We start from the raw sequence: 18,051 nt of genomic DNA on the forward strand, positions 1-18,051 counted from the left end.
AGATACATGTGTATGTGTATACACAGGAGATGTAGGGTCCTAGGCTTTGGGTCTAACCCTGTGGGAGAAAGGGAATCACTGGAGGTTGGAGGACAGACATGGTGGAAAGATTCTGACTTATGACCAGTAGAAATAAGAGGAGAAATATCAGTATTTTTCACTGTTTGGTAGTTTGTGCTTAGTCACTCAGTTGTGTCCGTTTGCTAGTTTACTCTTTTTCTATTCACACAGGCTCATGATGTTCAAGATCTAATCTCCTTCACTGAAATATCTAAGCAATGAAAAAAGAATCCCAATAAACAGAAGAAAAAGAAAAATGTCTTTCTAGTCATCAACTTCCTAGGAAACAATAAGAAAACGTTTCCTCAGAATAATTACTTTATCTTCTTTTTTCCTCTGTTATCTTTATTACAAGAAAACTCTCATTTCACTTATTTTCATTCCTTCAAGAAGTAGCTCCTTATAACTCATATAGCTTTTTTCAGAGTACTACGAAACATTCCAGAAGGAATGTTGTTTTTCTTTTATTAATCCTTATCATCACCACTATAAAGAATTAATACAGGGCTGTATTTCCCAACTACCTCTCAAAAGATGAACAAGCCTTTGACTGCACTGGGCCAGCAGAAGGGGAGACCAATACAATCCCTGTTGGCAGCTGTTTCTACAGCACTGACCCTACTGGATGAGAAGAAGGTGTTAAAATTGCTTACTTCCTAGTAAATAAAATTCTGAGAAGATCAATTAGACAGGGGGAAAGAAAAAGCTCTTTGCTGATCACCCAAATTATTAAGAATCTTTTTTCTGCTACTTCTCTGTTCTGACCCTACGTGCATTCTCACGTTCTTCTCTATTTGTTTCATGTGCTAAATATGATTATGCCCTGTCCTTTTACATTCTTTTTGATGTCTATTCGGAATTTATAATTTCTAAAACCTGGACAGATGAGATTTCATTTTAACAGCCAGCAAAGTACCTGCCCAGAGAAGGCAATGGCACCCCACTCCAGTACTCTTGCCTGGAAAATCCCATGGATGGATGAGCCTGGTAGGCTGCAGTCCATGAGGTCGCTAAGAGTCGGACACGACTAAGCGACTTCACTTTCACTTTTCACTTTCATGCACTGGAGAAGGAAATGGCAACCCACTCCAGTGTTCTTGCCTGGAGAATCCCAGGCACGGGGGAGCCTGGTGGGCTGCCGTCTATGGGGTCGCACAGAATCGAACACGACTGAAGTGACGACGCAGCAGCAGCAGCAGCAGCAGCAGCAGCAGCAGCAAAGTACTTGCCAACCAACTGGAGTGGAATTTTGTAATTAAGAAGGAAAATGTTGGCACTTTCTTGCCAAGGAAAAGAACACATGCATAAACTCTGGGCAGTGAAATAACTGCTAAGAAATGAGAATAATCCAAGTCCTACTGGGCAAACACAGAGAAGTCAGAGGCAACTCAGTATGCTGGGTGGCATGTGAGATCTGGATTCCAGCTCTGCCTTCTTCTAGTTATGAGACTAACCTCATTGAAGGTTATTGCTGAAGCCGAAGCTCCAATACTTTGGCCATCTGATGCGAAGAGCTGACTCACTGGAAAAGATACTAACGCTGGAAAAGACTGATGATAGTAGAAGAACGGAGCAACAAAGGATGAGATGGTTGGATGGCATCACTGACTCAATGGACATGAGTTTGAGCAAGCTCTGGGAGATGGTAAAGGACAGGGAGGCCTGGTGTGCTGCACTCCATGGGGTCGCAAAGAGTCGGGCATGACTGAGCGAGTGAACAACCACCACCTTCCTGAACCTGCCCACATTTCCCTGCAGTAACTAGAGGCCCTGCTGTGAGGATCAGAGGAATAATGTATGCACACAGCTGACAGAGCACCTGGGACGTGATGCTCAATAACTATTCGCAGCTGTGAGTACATAATCAGTAAGTAAGTTTTGTTTCTCCTTGTAGGTGTCAAATCTAGATCTGAGACAAGGCTGGATGTTAGAAGTCTAGAGAGGAATTAGGTAAAGCAGCATGTAATCTAATATCTTTGTTAGAGAAAGCTGGAATTAAATAGGCAAGGGAGAGACAGTATTTCCCCCACAGATACCTTACAGTAAAACAGAAAACAAAGCACTTTTATCACGTATAGGAACTGACTCCTAACTAGGATGGCTGCTGCACTATCATGATCATGAGAGAAGGTGTCTGTGCATGCGCGCTCAGTTTTGTCCGACTCCGCAGCCCCATGGACTGTAACCCGCCAGGCTCCTCTGTCCACGGGATTTCCCAGGCAAGAGCACTGGAGTGGGCTGCCATCTCCTCCTTTAGGGATCCTCCTGACCCAGGGATCGAATCCAAGTCTCCTGTATCTCTTGCACTGCAGGCGGATTTTTCACTGTTGAGCCATCTACATGAAAAAGACACTTCCACCTTTGGGAAATTTACTTGAGAAATAGTGATACAACATTCAACCTAATACAAATATCAACCTTCCTAAATCAATATTCAACCCTGTGTCAATATCCCTCTCTCTCTTTATAGACCTCTCTAATGATTCTTCTGAACACTGTCGAGTTGAATGTAGTGTGCCGCACCCCTACCACCATCTCTATTTATAGCTTGGAGTTATTTCTGAATACTGCTGGGCACAAATACCAACTCAGTCCAGATGAAACTTCAATTTAAGAGCAAAATTGTAAGACGATGAATCAGAGGCTTAGAGAGAAGGTGCTATTATATTTTTTTGCTCAAAGTCACCTAGAAGGTCCAAGCCATCTTTTCCACTCTGTTTTCAGGGGTGAAACTTCAGCAACATTGTGAGCTCTGTTTTAGCCTCTGCAGCCATTCCTCAGGCTAGGCTGTCTAAACAAACAGGGTCTGGCTTCACTGGGATCAGGGAAGCGAAGTGACTGATTAGCGAAGTTTAAGATTAGCAGTGAAGAGTGCTTCCTTGGTGGTTCAATGGTAAAGAATTCGCCCGCCAGTGCAGGTGACATGAGTTCAATCCTTGGTCCAGGAAGAGCCCACATGGTGAACAGCAACTAAGCCCGTGTGCAACCGCTATTAAGCCTGTGCTCTAGAGCCTGGAAGCTGCAACTACTGAAGCCCTCTAGCCCTAGAGCCTGTGCTCCGCAATAAGAGCAGCCACCACAGTGAGAAGCCTAAGAACCTCAACTAGACAGCAGCCCCTATTCGCTGCCAACTAGTGAAAAGCTGATCTGAAGCAAACGAAGACCCAGCACAGCCAAAAAATAAAGATTAGAAGTCAAAGCAGAATCACAGTTATAAAAGAGAGAATACGACCCCATGTGCTCTTCAACAGACGGCCCGGAGTGAGCTGAGAGGGGCACATACACACACACACACAAGTCCCAGCCCCTGCGCCATTCCTGAAAAGCAGCAATCCATGCAACTGTACATAAGAAAACACGCCTCCCAGAGCACATGTTGCTTATATCTGGTAGCCCGCAAGAACACTCTCCTAATAAAATAAATGAAGGGTCTCTTATTTTAGATCTTAGGGCAGGTGAACTTGATGTCTAACCTGTTGTTCATGTTCTTGACAAATGATTATACGTTAAGTTGTTCTCCAAACTTGCCAGGCAACAACTATGAAAACGTGCCACTTTACCCTCATGAGAAGTTCCTAATGCTTGAGTACATGTGGAGCTTCTCACATCTGGACTCACCAGGGCACCTCATTTGACTCTACCCTGTATGGATTCAGAGCACGCCTCTAATTAGGACTTATAAACGTTAGTTCCTAAGCACCTAGGCACATGCAGAGGTAAGACTCCATTCCTCTGATACCTGGACCCAAACTGGACACAAGAAAACTCATCACCACCACCACCACCTTCATCATCACCACCATCATCATCATCTTCTTCATCTTCGTCACTACTGTCACCAGAAAGTGCGAGGAAGAGGAAGGAGAAAGGACTGTCGTACATACTACCGTAACAAAAGCAAAAAAATGTCATCAGGGAACAAAGGAAAACAAGGAGGAGGAAAGCTTTTACAACCACTGGCCTTTTAATTAAATCGTAGGCTACAAGTTTTGTCTACTGATATGCAGAAAAATAATTCACCTACATTATATAAAGGCCAGGAAACACTTGATGGGAAGGAGGGCAGTGGATTAATGGAGTTTGGATACTGCTTCTTTCTAAGGGGCTGAAAAGAAAGCGTCAAGGCGTAACTACTGGCCAGAGGTAAGGTATCTGCTCACTCGACCCCTTGGTCTGGCTGTATCTCAACTATGATCAGTAACAGTACACAAAGTGGAAATGTGGTTCTGTGAGCCCCAGCTCTCAAATATAAGCTGCCACAGTCTCCGAAATTCATTTGTTATGAGGAATGATATGTGCCCTCGATTTTGAAAACTGAGTGACTTCTTATTTTCAGGAGGAAAAGTGAAGGGGAAGAAAGGGCCTCATAATTGAGCCACCCATACTTTCTGATGTGACAGAACCCTGGCAGAGCACGGACTCGGGGCATGAGCCTACCCAACTAGTTAGACACATGGGTTAACAGCCCCAAACAGAGAAACACAGGTAACTGAGGTCAGCGTCACATGACAGTTCTTCCAAACTGTGTTAATCTCCTTTCCCTGCACTGCAAACACGCACCCGCCTCTCCTACTGCGTAAATAAATACCTAGGAGAGTTCCTTAGGAAGGAGGGCCGTCTGCTGGGGGCACTCCCACCAGGGGAGACGGAGAGTAAAGGTGGTCCTGTGCCAGGGGGTCTCTGTCGGGAGGAGCTGGTGGGCACGGCTTGAGGGCTACTGGCCGGGGCGGACAGGCCTGGGGAGCTAGACAGGATGGAGGTGCCCGAGGATCGCGAGGCAGGAGCAGATGCAGACCCCGAGGGGTGGGTGACAGTGTAGGGCCGGTACCGCGGAGACGAGGGCTGGCTTCCCGCAGGCGTCCCCGCAGGGCCAGGCGGACAGAGGGAGGAAGCGGGAGGCGCAGCCGCCTGGCTGGCTGCCCGGGAGGGGGCGGCCAGAGGCGGACTCATCATTGGCACAGAGCTCCAGACACTGGTACTGGGAGCTGGGCTAGTCTCATAGAGGCTAAATGATTTGAGAAAGGGAAGAAAGAAGAGAAAATTGAAGAACCGCTTGAGATAAATAACTAAAATGGAAAATAGCATGTTTTTAAAGAACTGTATAATTACAATCTCATATCTCTAAGCATTCCAGTATACAGATCTTTTAGAGACTCATAGAAATAACTGTAATCTAACTGCCATGCTGATTTAGAAGCCAGACTTACAATATGAGAAAGCCTTCTTTCCAAAGAACATACTCTATACAGCTATTTGTTTCTAAAATTTTATTTACCAACAGCCTAACCATGGAAAGTCAGAGACCCATCTGGAAAAGACCATGTCTCCTCAGTGAGTCAACCACACCCCCAAACATAAGACATGCCATAATCTGCGTGATTCAGGCCCCTGAATGAACGCTCCTTTCTCCTACGTACTTCATGGCTATTTTACCACCAGTGAGATGTGCAGAAAGAACCACACTGACCTAGATAAAGAGCTGGCCCCGAAGGAACCCAGGCTGCAGAACATGGGGCTCGTTCCTGGGTTGGAGCCGGTGGTCAGCATGAGGTTTCTGTCTGGTGACCGAGCTGTCGCTGCAATTGGCTGAGAGGTGGCTGTCAAGCTTGCAAACGGGTTTTCATCTCTGGTCTGAGTAGACATCATTAGCACTTCCATTAAAATCTGGCCAATCAAGTCCTTAAAATCAGAGAACACTGTTGGAAAGGCAGAATAAAGAGGAGGTTATACATGGGTCTTCATACACACGGTCCTTGAATAAGCCAGCATAAGCCAGAGATATGCAATGTGCTATTTTGGACTGGATTCTTGAGTAATAAAAGCCGCCAGTAGAAAATGTGGGGAAGTCCAAATAAGTTCTGGAGTAACAGTAATATCTTAGCTCTGACAAGTATACTATGATTATGGAAGATGATGACATTAGGGAAAACTGAGTGATGTGTGCCTAGGAACTACCTGCACTAGCTCTATAATTTTTCTGTAAATCTAAAATGTTTTCAAACAGAAAGCTTATTAAAAAAAAAATTTTGGAGCCCAGTCTATGAGGGTCACTGCTGATATATATTAGCTATAAAAAGAAGCTACTCCCAACTACAGAGGTTAGTTTATCACACTGGAAATATGAAGTACAAAGTTCAAGGGTCTAATATTTAGTTGCCACCTGCCCTTCTGGAGCAGATTCTGTTCTCTAGCCTCCTTCTTATTCTTTGCAGGTCTCGACTGTTATAGGTCTTTTGTTGTTATTAAGTCACTAAGTTGTGTCTGACTCTTAGGACCCCATAGACTGCAGCCTACCAGGATCCTCTGTCCACGGGATTTCTCAGGCAAGAATGCTGGAATGGGTTGCCATTTCCTTCTCCAGGGGATCTTCCCAACCTAGGGATTGAACCAGAGTCTCCTGCATTGGCAGGTGGGTTCTTTACCACTTGGGCCACCAGGAAAGTTCATATTAAATATCACTCAATAAATAAAATGTCTAACCCATGTAAATCTTACCTGATTTGTTACTAAAAATTATCAGATAGATTTGAGAATCCTAAGATTTACAATAATAAGTGGCAGGATTTTGAAACTCATGGTTGCTAAGCTCAACTCTACAGTCACAATTAACAAGAACCCAGTAAAATCAGAAATAAACTATCCATCTACCTGGAACATAAGAGACATTTTTTTTTGTTTGCTGTGAAAGATAGGTAGCAGGGAAAAGGAAATGCAATCTCCTTGACATTCATTCACTCATTTAAAGTGTATCTACTGAAGGATTATGAAGGGCAGGCACTGCGAATACATGGGGAAGCAAAACAGACAAAAATCCCACCATCAAGGAGGCTGTATTCAAGTAAAATGCAAAAGAAGACTCCAATGAACTTCCCCTCCATTTTCTGTACTCCAAAGCAGGGTCCCCCATACCACGGACAGATATATGTTCCGTGGCCTCTTAGAAACAGGGCTGCACAGCAGGAGGTGTGCAACAGACAGTGAGCGAAGCTTCATCTGTGTCTACAGCTACTCCCCATCACTCGCATCACCACCTTAGCCCTGCCTCTTGTCAGATCAGCAGCGGCAAAATAAATGTAATTTGCTTGAATGGTCCCAAAACCATCCCCACAACTTCATCTGTGGAAATACTGTCTCCCATGAAACCAGTCCCTGGTATCAAAAAGGCTGGGACCAGTGCTCCAGAAGACTGCTATAGAGAAGAATGAAGAGTGCCCTGCAATGCTGATCTCTTGCCAAGTTTTAATACTTCAAGTGTGGTTTAGTATAGCCTCTTAAAATAGAATCCTGTAAACACTGCAAAATATCAGTATGTTTTAGTTTGCTAAAGCAGTTTAACCCAAGCACATTTACTCCACTGTCTACGTATGACCCGGGAGGCACTTACAACAGGTACCGGTCACCCTCTCAGGATCCCTGCAGACCACCCCGCATGCTCCTGCCCGGAATATAAGAGGCCCTAATGCTCTCTCTAAGCACCTTCTTACTGCAAAGGAAAAAACTTCAGCCCTGAGACAATGGAGACTATTAACTGATACACAGTTTTCCTTTGGAGAAATCATTTTTCAAAAATTTATCAGTAAGTGGAAAGTAGACAAACAGCAGTCTTCATCAAGAAGTATCCCTGTAATCTGAAATACAACTGCAGAGCAAGACAAGGTATGTCGACAGCAGAGAAAGACAAGAGTTCACGTTCTGTTTTTCTACGGAGGGCTCTGAAATGAGACAGTTGAGCCCGATTCCTACCTTCTTTTGGGTTCTGCTTAAACTGTGCAGAAAGAGAAGAAAGGAAGATCACATCCCTGTCCCGGTCCTTCCAGGAGACACGGAAAATCTTACAGACCAGCTGTAAGGCCTGCTCTTCAGACACTTCAGAACCTGATGAAGGCTCCTTGTGGGGAAGAAGATTTGGGGGTTAATTTCAAGCAGTAGGAGGTGTGAGTTAGACTTTAACAGAAATACCTAATTCTGATTTAATTCATTCACAAATAAGGATATTTTAGAAATACAGACAACTATACACCTACTGATTAAAGGAAAAATAAACTTGTTACTATGACTTTAAAGTTATAACCTGTTGGTCTCATGAGCTTATAACACATCATATGGCAGGGAATACAAAACAGCAGGACTGGTATCAGGAATTGCCAAGGAAGACATGTGATGAAGGATGCATCATTTATTTCCCATTTATTATTCCCATTAGTCCCATGTATTTCCTTTTCTGAATGCTAAAAGACCAGGTTGACATTTTAGGTATATAACTGATTTTTCTCTAGAAATTTTTCCAGATTTTAATGTTTCTCACTATTTTCCACCATAGATAGAAATAACATCTATAATGAACTTTGTAAGATTCAAACACCACAAAATAAAGCACTGCATCACTAAGAGGCTATAGTCCAACTTCTAATACAGCTGCTGAACACTAAGAACTTACTCAACAGAAAGGGCTGCAATTATCTATGCCAGTACTATACCATGACACACACACAAGAACCAAAAATGTCTTCTTTTAAATATGGGGAACTCAAGTTCAGACGGTAACAAAAAACCTCCTGTTTCCACTCATTTTTGCTTTAATTCCTGATCATCTTCCTCAGAATGACTTACTCGCTTAAGCAATTAAAAATCAACAGAAAAAATTCAAAGAAACTCTAAATTCATTGCTATCATTTACTGATAAAAAATGCACCTGAAACAAAGATAACTGAAGGATTTTTATCAGGTGAAAGGACTAAGCTATACTTCCACTAAGGGTGATCAAGGCTACCCATATTTCTTCAAATGAAGGAAAAAAAAAAAAAAATCACCTAAATAGGATCTGCTGGTTTGGCATGGCCCTCTCTAACAGACTTTTACAGATACAAGACATGAAGCAGTGCTTATTTATACTGTGCATGCGAGTGCGTGCTTAGTCACTGGATCATGTCCAACTCTTTGGGACCCCATGGTCTGTAGCCTGCCAGGATCCTCTGTCCATGAAATTTTCCAGGCAAGCATACTAGAGTGGAGCAGGTTGCCATTTCCTGCTCCAGGGGATATTTCCAACCCAGAGATCGAACCCACATCTCTTTCGTCTCCTGTATTGGCAGGTGGATTCTCTACCCCTGTGCCACCTGGGATGGCATTAACCGTACCTAAAAACAGAAGCAAGGGCTTCATCTCTTACCAACCTTATCGCTCAGGCTCCTTTTTTCTCTTCGGTCATTTTCATCAACCTCCATATTTTCGATTCCTGAATCCACATCCACCTGGGACATGCTTTAAGTATAAAAGACAAATCAGTCTTTTACCTTTGATAAACCCACCCCAATATCACAGCTGCTGGCTGAGGAAGTTATCATTTTTGTTTTTTATTTTTGCTGCACCGCAAGGCTTGCAGGATCCTATTTCCCCAACCAGGGATCAAACCCAGGCTCTCAGAAGTGAAAGCACCGAGCCCTACCACTGGACCGCCAGGGAATCCCTTGAGGAAAAGTTCTAAAACATCAATCAAGAGCAGTCAGGAAAGTTAAATAATAAAGATTCATCTTTTTTCTCAATAATTATTAAGAGCTCTTCATATACTAGGATATAAACATTCCATCTATCATACTTACTGAAAATATTTTTCCCAAGTGGTCATTTCCTTAGGCTCACTTTCAAAAACAAAAATTAGAGGAAATTTTCTATACATATTACTTTTAAATGATACACAATCAAGCAGAGCCTGATTGCAAAATCTAGTTAAGTACATATATTTTTTTTCTCACATTAAATAACTGTCCTAGCATCATTTATTGAAAGGACCGTTCTTTTTACAGTAATATGAAACCACTTATGTCATATGTCCAGTTGTCATACTGAGTCCAGCTGTGTGCAGGTCTCTTCCTGGATACTAATTTCCACCCCATTAGACAATCTGTCTGTCCCTAAGCCATACTCACTACTCCTTCACTAATAAGCCTTGGTGTCTGCTAGGTCAATGCCTCCACCTTGCTCTTCTACCTCAAAAGAGTCCTGGCCATTCTTGGTCCTGTGCTCTTCTACACATACTTAATGATCATCTCGACAGGTTCCTTTAAAATATTGTTGGGGTTTTGACTAGAGCTTTACTGACTCTTAAGATCAAACGGGGTAGAAATGACATCTTTATGCTATGGATCTATCCTTGGACAAGGGATGTCTCTCCAAATAACTAAGGTTTTCTTTCAATAAACTTTTCTAATTTTCTCCATAAGTCTTTCACTTCGTTTGCTAAATTTATCTCTAGGCACCATATATTTTAAAATAAAATTGTGACTTGACTGGTACCTTTTTAAAAACTAAGATTTCTTATTTTTTATTGCTTGTGCATAGTAATGTTAACTAATTTTAGATATAAACCTCTCATAAGCTGTTTGTTTACTTATGTAGTGGACTTCCTAGGTTGATAATCATTTTATCTCCAAATAGTAACTTTCATTTCTTGCACTCCAATCCTAACTTCAATTACTGCATTGGGTAGGGTCCCATGTTGAATAGAAGCAGAAATAGCAGTCTTCTGTGCTCTTATTTCTGACTTTAAAGAGAATGTTTCTAATTTCTCACCACTGAGTACGAGAGTTGTAGTATTTCAGCAGATGTCCTTTATGGTAGTCAGAATAAGAGGCTACAGTGTAATAACACATACACTCTGCAATCTTAGAGGCTTAACACTATAAGGGTTTATTTCTTGCTTACGCAAAGTCTGATGAGAGTGAAGCATCCTTACTCCATCTTTAATCTATGCCATCTGCAATACACAGCCTCCAAGGTCACTGGAGCAAGAAAAGAGAGGGATGGAGGAGGAACATCGGCTCAACTGCCTTCACCCAGATGTGACGCATGTCACTTCAAGTCTACGGGACAGACCTAGTTACTCAGCCCCAATCTAACTGGGCATTCAGGGGAGCACATGGAGTACTTGGTAAACTCTGTCTGTGCCCTACAGTTTAAGGATGCATCTTTCTGTCTCCTGTTTGCTAGGATTTTTATCTTGAATCGATGTTGAGCTTTTCTATTTAATATACAATGGGGTGGATAATAGTTATAGACTTTCTCATGTTAAAACACCCTTACATTCCTAAGATAAACCCAAGTTGGTCATGAAAGTGAAAGTGAAGTCGCTCAGTTGTGTCCAATTCTTTGCGACCCCATGGACACCAGGCTCCTCTGTCCATGGGATTTTCTAGGCAAGAGTACTGGAGTGGGTTGCCATTTCCTTCTCCAGGGAACTTCCCAACCCAGGGATCGAACCCAGGTCTCCCGCATTGTAGACAGACGCTTTACCGTCTGAGTCACCAGGGAAGTCATGCTATATTATTTTTTTAACTAATCTTTTAATGGAATTATCTATACAGAAATGTGCACAGATGGTATGTGTTTGGCTGAATAAAGTTTCACTAAGGAAACATACTACTGTAATCAGCACCCAGATCAAGCAACAGAACATTTCCAGCACCCCAAAGGCCCCCCCTCCAGGACCCTTTCAATAACAACCATGCTAACCCACAGTAACCACCATCCTGACACCCGGACCAGACCCGGAGATGTTTTGCCTGCTTTCTATGTGATGCACTATTTGATTTGCCAATATCTTCAGAGTTTTCCAAATATGTTCATAACCATGCAATTTTTACCAATTTTATTGATTACCGTGTAATTAATTTTCTTCTTTGATATTAGTATTGTCTGGTTTTGTATATGAAGGTCATATGAGCCTCATAAATGGACTTGGGAAGTTTAAAGATTATCTGAAAAATGTGTGCAAAGTTGGGATGGTGGGAGTACCCATAAGATCATATGAGCAAGATGCTTTCTTCGGAAAAACTGTAAAATACTGATTCGATTTAACTTTTTTTTATTATTATTCAGATTCTCTCTTTCTAAGCCAATTTTGGGAGAATTGTGATCTTTGAGGAGTCTGATTTTATCCAGATTTTCAAACTGATCTGCATCCTGCATATTTACATTCTCACAGAGTTCTCTTTTTCAGTAACAAGCATTACTGAGTGCCCAGCCTAGGCAGGCACTGTTCTAGGTATTTGAGATGCCAACAGACGAGAGACCAAAAAAATTTTCTGTGCCATGGAACTTCCGTTCCAATTAAAGGGAGAAAGATAATAAATATAATAAGCAAAGCATAGAGTATATATAAATGCTATATAAAAATTAAAGGAAAAAGAGCAAGGAAAAGATAATTGAGAAGGCAGGGCTCTCCCATTTAAATGAGGTCACCTCGCTGAAATACTACCTAGGCAAAAATAGGAAGGAGGTAAGCCATGCACCGGAAAAGGCAATGGCACCCCACCCCAGTACTCTTGCCTGGAAAATCCCATGGACAGAGGAGCCTGGTAGGCTGCAGTCCATGGGGTCACTAAGAGTCGGACACGACTGAGCGCCTTCACTTTCACTTTTCACTATCATGCATTGGAGAAGGAAATGGCAACCAACTCCAGTGTTCTTGCCTGGAGAATCCCAGGGACGAGGAAGCCTGGTGGGCTGCCGTCTATGGGGTCGCACAGAGTCGGACATGACTGAAGCGACTTTGCAGCAGCAGCAGCAAGCCACGCACATATTCAGGGGAAACATATCCCAAGAAATGGGGTTTAATTCCAAGTATTTACTTATATTCTTTTTCTTTTTCAGTATTTTATATATATATATATATATATATATGTATATACACATATATATATGTATATATATATATGAACCTTCCCTGGTAGCTCAGAGGTTAAAGTGCCTGCCTGCAATGCAGGAGACCTGGGTTCGATCCCTGGGTCGGGAAGATCCCCTGGAGAAGGAAATGGCAACCCACTCCAGTATTCTTGCCTGGAGAATCCCATGGACAGAGAAGCCTGGTAGGCTACAGTTCAGGGGGTCGCAAAGAGTCGGACACGACTGAGCAACTTAACATATATATATATATAGCTTTATAGTCTCTTGCAAGGACCCCATTAACTGTGACACAGAAATGACGGTATATAATATTTGTTATCGTTCAGTTCAGATTTCCATCATGATTTCTTCTTTGACCTGTATTTAGAAGCATGCTGTTTTTTTTTTAATTTTCAGATTTATGATTTTTTTTTTTAACCCTACATGAATTATCTAACCTAATGTTAGAAAACATTATCAGTATGATTCTGACTCCTGAACTCTTCTGGTTGATGAGTATCAGAAAAAAAAGTGTATTCTCTAATTGTAGACTGCAAAGCTCGGTATCCTTCATTAGATTAAGCTTGTTAGCTGTGTTATTTAATTTGTCCATGTGCTTACTGCTGTTCATTCTCTTTGCTCTATTGATGGCTGAAAGAGATATGTTAAAAATCTCCCATTATATTAGGTATGTGTCAATATCCTCTAGTTCTATCAAGATTTGCTTTATTATATGTTATTATATTACTAAGTACATATAAATATTTTGAAAACTGTTATATCCTGCTGGTAAACTAAACATTTATCATTATACAGTGCTTACTTCTAGTAATATTTTGTAACTTAAAGTTTAATTTATTAATACACTTATCCCCATTTTGTTTAGTATTTGCCTAGTATATTTTTCCCTTTCTTTCAGTTTCATGCTTTCTCTAATCTAGCGTTTCAGGTAACACTAGTGTTTCAGTGTTACCTTCAGTAAACAAAAAGAAACCTGGGTGATATTCTGTTTTTAATCCAGTCTATGACGTTTCATTGTGACTTACGGTGACTATTGACATTTTCATTTCTTTTATAACCATCTTATTTTGTGCTGTTTGCCTCTTTTAAAAATTTGTGTTTCTTTCTTCCTTTTCTTTGAATTGACTTAAATTCCCTCCCCTCCCCATCCTTGTTTCATATTTTCCCTTTACTGGTTAGAAAATACACTCTTTCTATTCCTTCAGTGGTTATTCTTGAAATTTTATGAAGTATTCTTAACTCAAAGTCTAAGAGCTTGCCACTATCTTTACCCCTCTCCCAAGTAGACAATCACTCCCCTTCCAGCTTTATCTGCTATTGCTATTCTGTTGCTCGTGTGTTAAGATCAGATTATTTACTTCTCTCTCCATTATTTCATACACTGTTATTACTGTCTTAAACCATCAGTGTTCAGATTTAGCACATATTTATTATTTTTCTTAACTCATCTTTCCTCCTTGCATCTCAGACAATTAGTCTTGAGTTCATTTCCCTTTTTTTTTTTTTTTTTTTGGAGGAAAAAAATATTTTTTTTTCTTGAAGTATAGCTGGTACACAGTATTATGTAAATTACAGGTGTACCATGTTGTGATTTCCAAGTTTTAAAGGTTATACCACATTTAGAGTTATTATAGAGTAATTTGCTGTATTCCCTGTGCTGTACAATATATCCTTGTAGCATTTAAAAAAATTAATTTTTATTAGCGTATAGCTGCTTTACAATGCTGTGTTAGTTTCTACCGTACAGCAAAGTGAATCAGCCATATACATTTTCCTTCTTAAATGCATCTGTTAAAATTTGGGGTCTTCTTGTGGCAGACCATCAGTTGTTCACATTTGTTTTTTATATCTATAAGTATCTTTATTTCTCCCCTCCTCTTAAAAGACAGTTCCACAAATACACACAGTTCCCAGCTGACAGTTACTTTCTCTCAGCACTTAACACTGATTCCATAGTCCTCTGCCCTCCATCACTGAGATATCTAACTATCGTCCTTTTGTAGATAATCTCTCGTTTCTCTTGGCTGCTTTTAATGTCTTTGTCTTTGGTTTTCTGCAAGTTAACTATAAAATGTCTAGATACAAATTTCCTTTTCTTTACCTTGCTCACAAGTTATAGGGCTTCCTGAACCTGAAGGTTCAAATATTTATCAACTCTCAGCCATTTATCATTTTGATAATGGCTTTCAAATCAGCAGAGGAAGAAACAATGGAACAAGGAGAGAGGTGAGAAATCTCCCAGTGTGCCTGCCCTCTCCTTTTGATACTTCTATTAGCTATATATTAAATTTGTGTCCTCTTGTGCTCTGTATTTCTAAACATCCTTCATATTTTTCATCTCTCTTTCTCTTTGTGGTACACTCTAGGTAAGTTCTTCAGCTCTATCATTGCATTTGTTAATTTTCTCTTTAGGTATCTTAACCCACTGTGTATTACTACCTTTTCATTTTTAGAAATTATATTCGGTTCTTTTTCAAATGCGCTTGGTTGTTTTTATAGGTGCTTGCCTCTTATTCACATTTTCAGTATTTTTTAAAATTTAGTTAATACAAATTTTATGTTCTCTATTTGACAATTCCAAAACCCCAATGAGTCTAGGTTAATAATTCTATTGTTACTGATTCTACAGACTCTTACATGCGGTGGCTTTTTTCTAGTATGCTTTTTTTTTTTCTTTAAAGTGAAATAAGTAAAGTGTTTATTAAGAACAGAAGGACTACGTGTGGATAGACACACGGGCAGACTCAAGAGAGAGAGTCGCTGAGTGTGCTTTAATTTTTGACCATGAGTTCATATTTCTTAGAAATTTTTCTAAGGAAATTCTCTGAACACTTGGATAATTTGTTTGTTTCTGCTAGATGCTTAAAGACATGAAAAGGTCCACTGTATATGACAGTTCTTAGCCTGAGGTTTTTCAGACTACAACAGTTAAGTGTAAATTTAGGTGCTAAACCCACATGAAAATTACCCACTGGCCATGAAATTACAGAGTTGACTTGAGTTTTAAAAAATTCATCTACTCAGAGCAAAGGTAGTAAGAACACAATTGTTTTTCCCCTATGTGGTTGATTTTTTTCTACTTGATCTTTTTCCTGGCAGTGTAGTCCTTTCTGAATTCTTGCCTAAAGTAGGGTGATCTCTGATCTGGCTCCTCATCCCAACCTAAAGTGCACAACACCCCAGTATTCTAACACACCTAGAAAATGTTATCTGCCTGGCCCACTAACAGAAACAGAGGGGGCTGCGTGAGGGCAGAGGAGCCACGTCGTGGGGGTCTGGCTGTCCAAGGAGTAAAGGAATCAACCCCTCAGCCACTCTGTCATCTACTCACAGCATACCTGCACACCTGTGCAACACAGGATGGCTCTACTCCAGGGCACCCTGATCCTCATGGAGCTCCTAGAACATTTGCTTACCTGCCTACATCCTTTCAAACTGTTAAAAAAATTTTTTTTACCAAGTTAAAAAAAAAATTTTTACCAAGTAGTAAATCTTTGAAGAAATTTTTAAGGGCTGATCTATGTTTGCCACCTTTGTACTTACAAAATAAAGACATTAAAAAAAATTTTTTTTAACCACCTGTACCAATATTTCATAAAAGACATTTCAGCACCCAAACTTAAAAAAGGTATAAAGATCACTTCAGAATAATACAAAGACCCTTCAGTTTAATAAACTGAGCGCTAATCAAGCTAAGGGCTGGCATGGACCTCTGGGCTGGCATTTGAGACTACTGGACTAAACACAAAAGTGAATGGACCTTTCCCTTTCTATCAGTAAAGCAACTTATTGGAAAACTGGCTTACTTTACCTTTTCTCACAAGAGACTCCATCGATATCCATGCTCTGGGAACGTGAGAGAGACTGGGACTGCGTTTCAAGGCTATTGGAGGGTGAGCTGCTGAGAGAACTGACTCCCTCACTGCTCTGGCTTCGATGCGCTACTCCTAACCAAAAGAGACATAAAAGAGGAAGTCTCGCGTGAGATAACATTAAAGCTGCTTGTAACGGCAACAGTAAACACACACAATCGGCATTCATACCATCGTGAAAGCTGTCCGCTAAGGAATTTCTATCAAGACTGTACTGAAGACCGAAGTGACATTAAAGTCATAGCAACATCAGTGGAAACCAGTTTATCAGTAAGTATCATATGAGGTCAGTAACAACAGCTACATCTGATACCTAAAACTGACTCCTCATCACCTTCTCTTTCATTAATTCAGACAATGGGCCCTGAGTACAAATGAGTTTTCATGACAGTCCAGAAATATCCTTGAAATGGACCAAAAATAAGATACGTTACTGAATGGATAGGAAGACAGATAGACGGAGAGATGAGTGATAAAGCAAGCAGAGTAAAATGATAATGGTAGAATCTAGGCGATAGGTATATAGTAAGTCCCCTACATATGAACACGCTCTGTTCCCAGAATGCACTCATTAAGCCCAGTTTATTTTTAAGTACAACAAAGTTAGCCTAACATAACGAGCCATATAGTACTGTACTGTAATAGATTTGTAATAGTTTTCACACAAAGAATACATAAAAAACAAACACAAGAAATCAAACATTTTTAATCTCAATAGTACCTTGAAAAGTACACTAGTACCAGCTACATCACTGCTGCTTTTATGCTTGTTTCCAGACATCCTGAGCTTAAATAGATACAGTACTGCTGTACTCTACACCGTACTATACAGTAAAATACACAAAAGCACAACCATTTGTGGAGGATGCACACCCGTGACAATGTACACCAGACATGTTAACCAACTTATGTGACTGAACATGCAAACTCATGTTTGGCTCTTTGCAAGTTCCCAACTTGAAGGGTTGTGTGTAGGGCACTTACTAAATAAGCATTCAGTGCCAAGTTCCTTCTACTTTGCTGGGCACTTCAAATTTTCATAAGAAGATATTAAAAATGAACAAATAGATCCATCTAAGCCATTTCCTTAAATACAGATCAACCCATTTATTGACTGAACATCTTATCTTGCAATAGCTTGGGAAAAACAAACATCCTGCCATCCCTGACCTCACAGAGCCTAAAGTGCAGTGAACCACAGCCAGGCACATAGGGCCATGGTGTTCCTATCAAAATCTTCAAAACCAGGTTGTTCATAGAATTTCAAAATTTACTTTAACTCCATGAGTTTAATCTTTCTACAAAAAAAAAGCTCACCCAGGCATTTTCAGGCAATGCATACTATATTACTGAAAGGAAAATGGCTCATGTTTTAAAAAACAAAACAACTTGAGTTATCACCTGTAGCTGAAACAACTATCAAGTGGATTAAAATGTT

At 40.7% G+C, this 18,051-nt stretch overlaps 1 protein-coding gene across 5 annotated transcripts in view; it reads right to left on the reverse strand.

Annotated features, from left to right (window-relative positions):
- UBE4B (ubiquitination factor E4B) overlaps positions 1-18,051 on the reverse strand; it is a 120,580-nt gene that overhangs the window by 53,216 nt on the left and 49,313 nt on the right. For 2 of the 5 annotated variants that reach the window (XM_027975654.2, XM_060396499.1), the window contains exons 3-8: positions 16,553-16,688; positions 9,234-9,321; positions 7,804-7,948; positions 5,528-5,756; positions 4,649-5,065; positions 3,800-3,943 (exon numbers count right to left, since the gene is read on the reverse strand). In XM_027975654.2, coding sequence (XP_027831455.2) covers positions 3,800-3,943; positions 4,649-5,065; positions 5,528-5,756; positions 7,804-7,948; positions 9,234-9,321; positions 16,553-16,688 — 1,159 coding nt within the window. Of the gene's footprint in view, positions 1-3,799; positions 3,944-4,648; positions 5,066-5,527; positions 5,757-7,803; positions 7,949-9,233; positions 9,322-10,761; positions 10,839-16,552; positions 16,689-18,051 lie in introns of those variants that run through there. The other 3 variants (XM_027975655.2, XM_060396501.1, XM_060396500.1) reach the window with 2 other exon arrangements.

This window comes from Ovis aries, chromosome 12 (genome assembly GCF_016772045.2).
Source record: "Ovis aries strain OAR_USU_Benz2616 breed Rambouillet chromosome 12, ARS-UI_Ramb_v3.0, whole genome shotgun sequence".
NCBI classification, from domain to species: domain Eukaryota; kingdom Metazoa; phylum Chordata; class Mammalia; order Artiodactyla; family Bovidae; genus Ovis; species Ovis aries.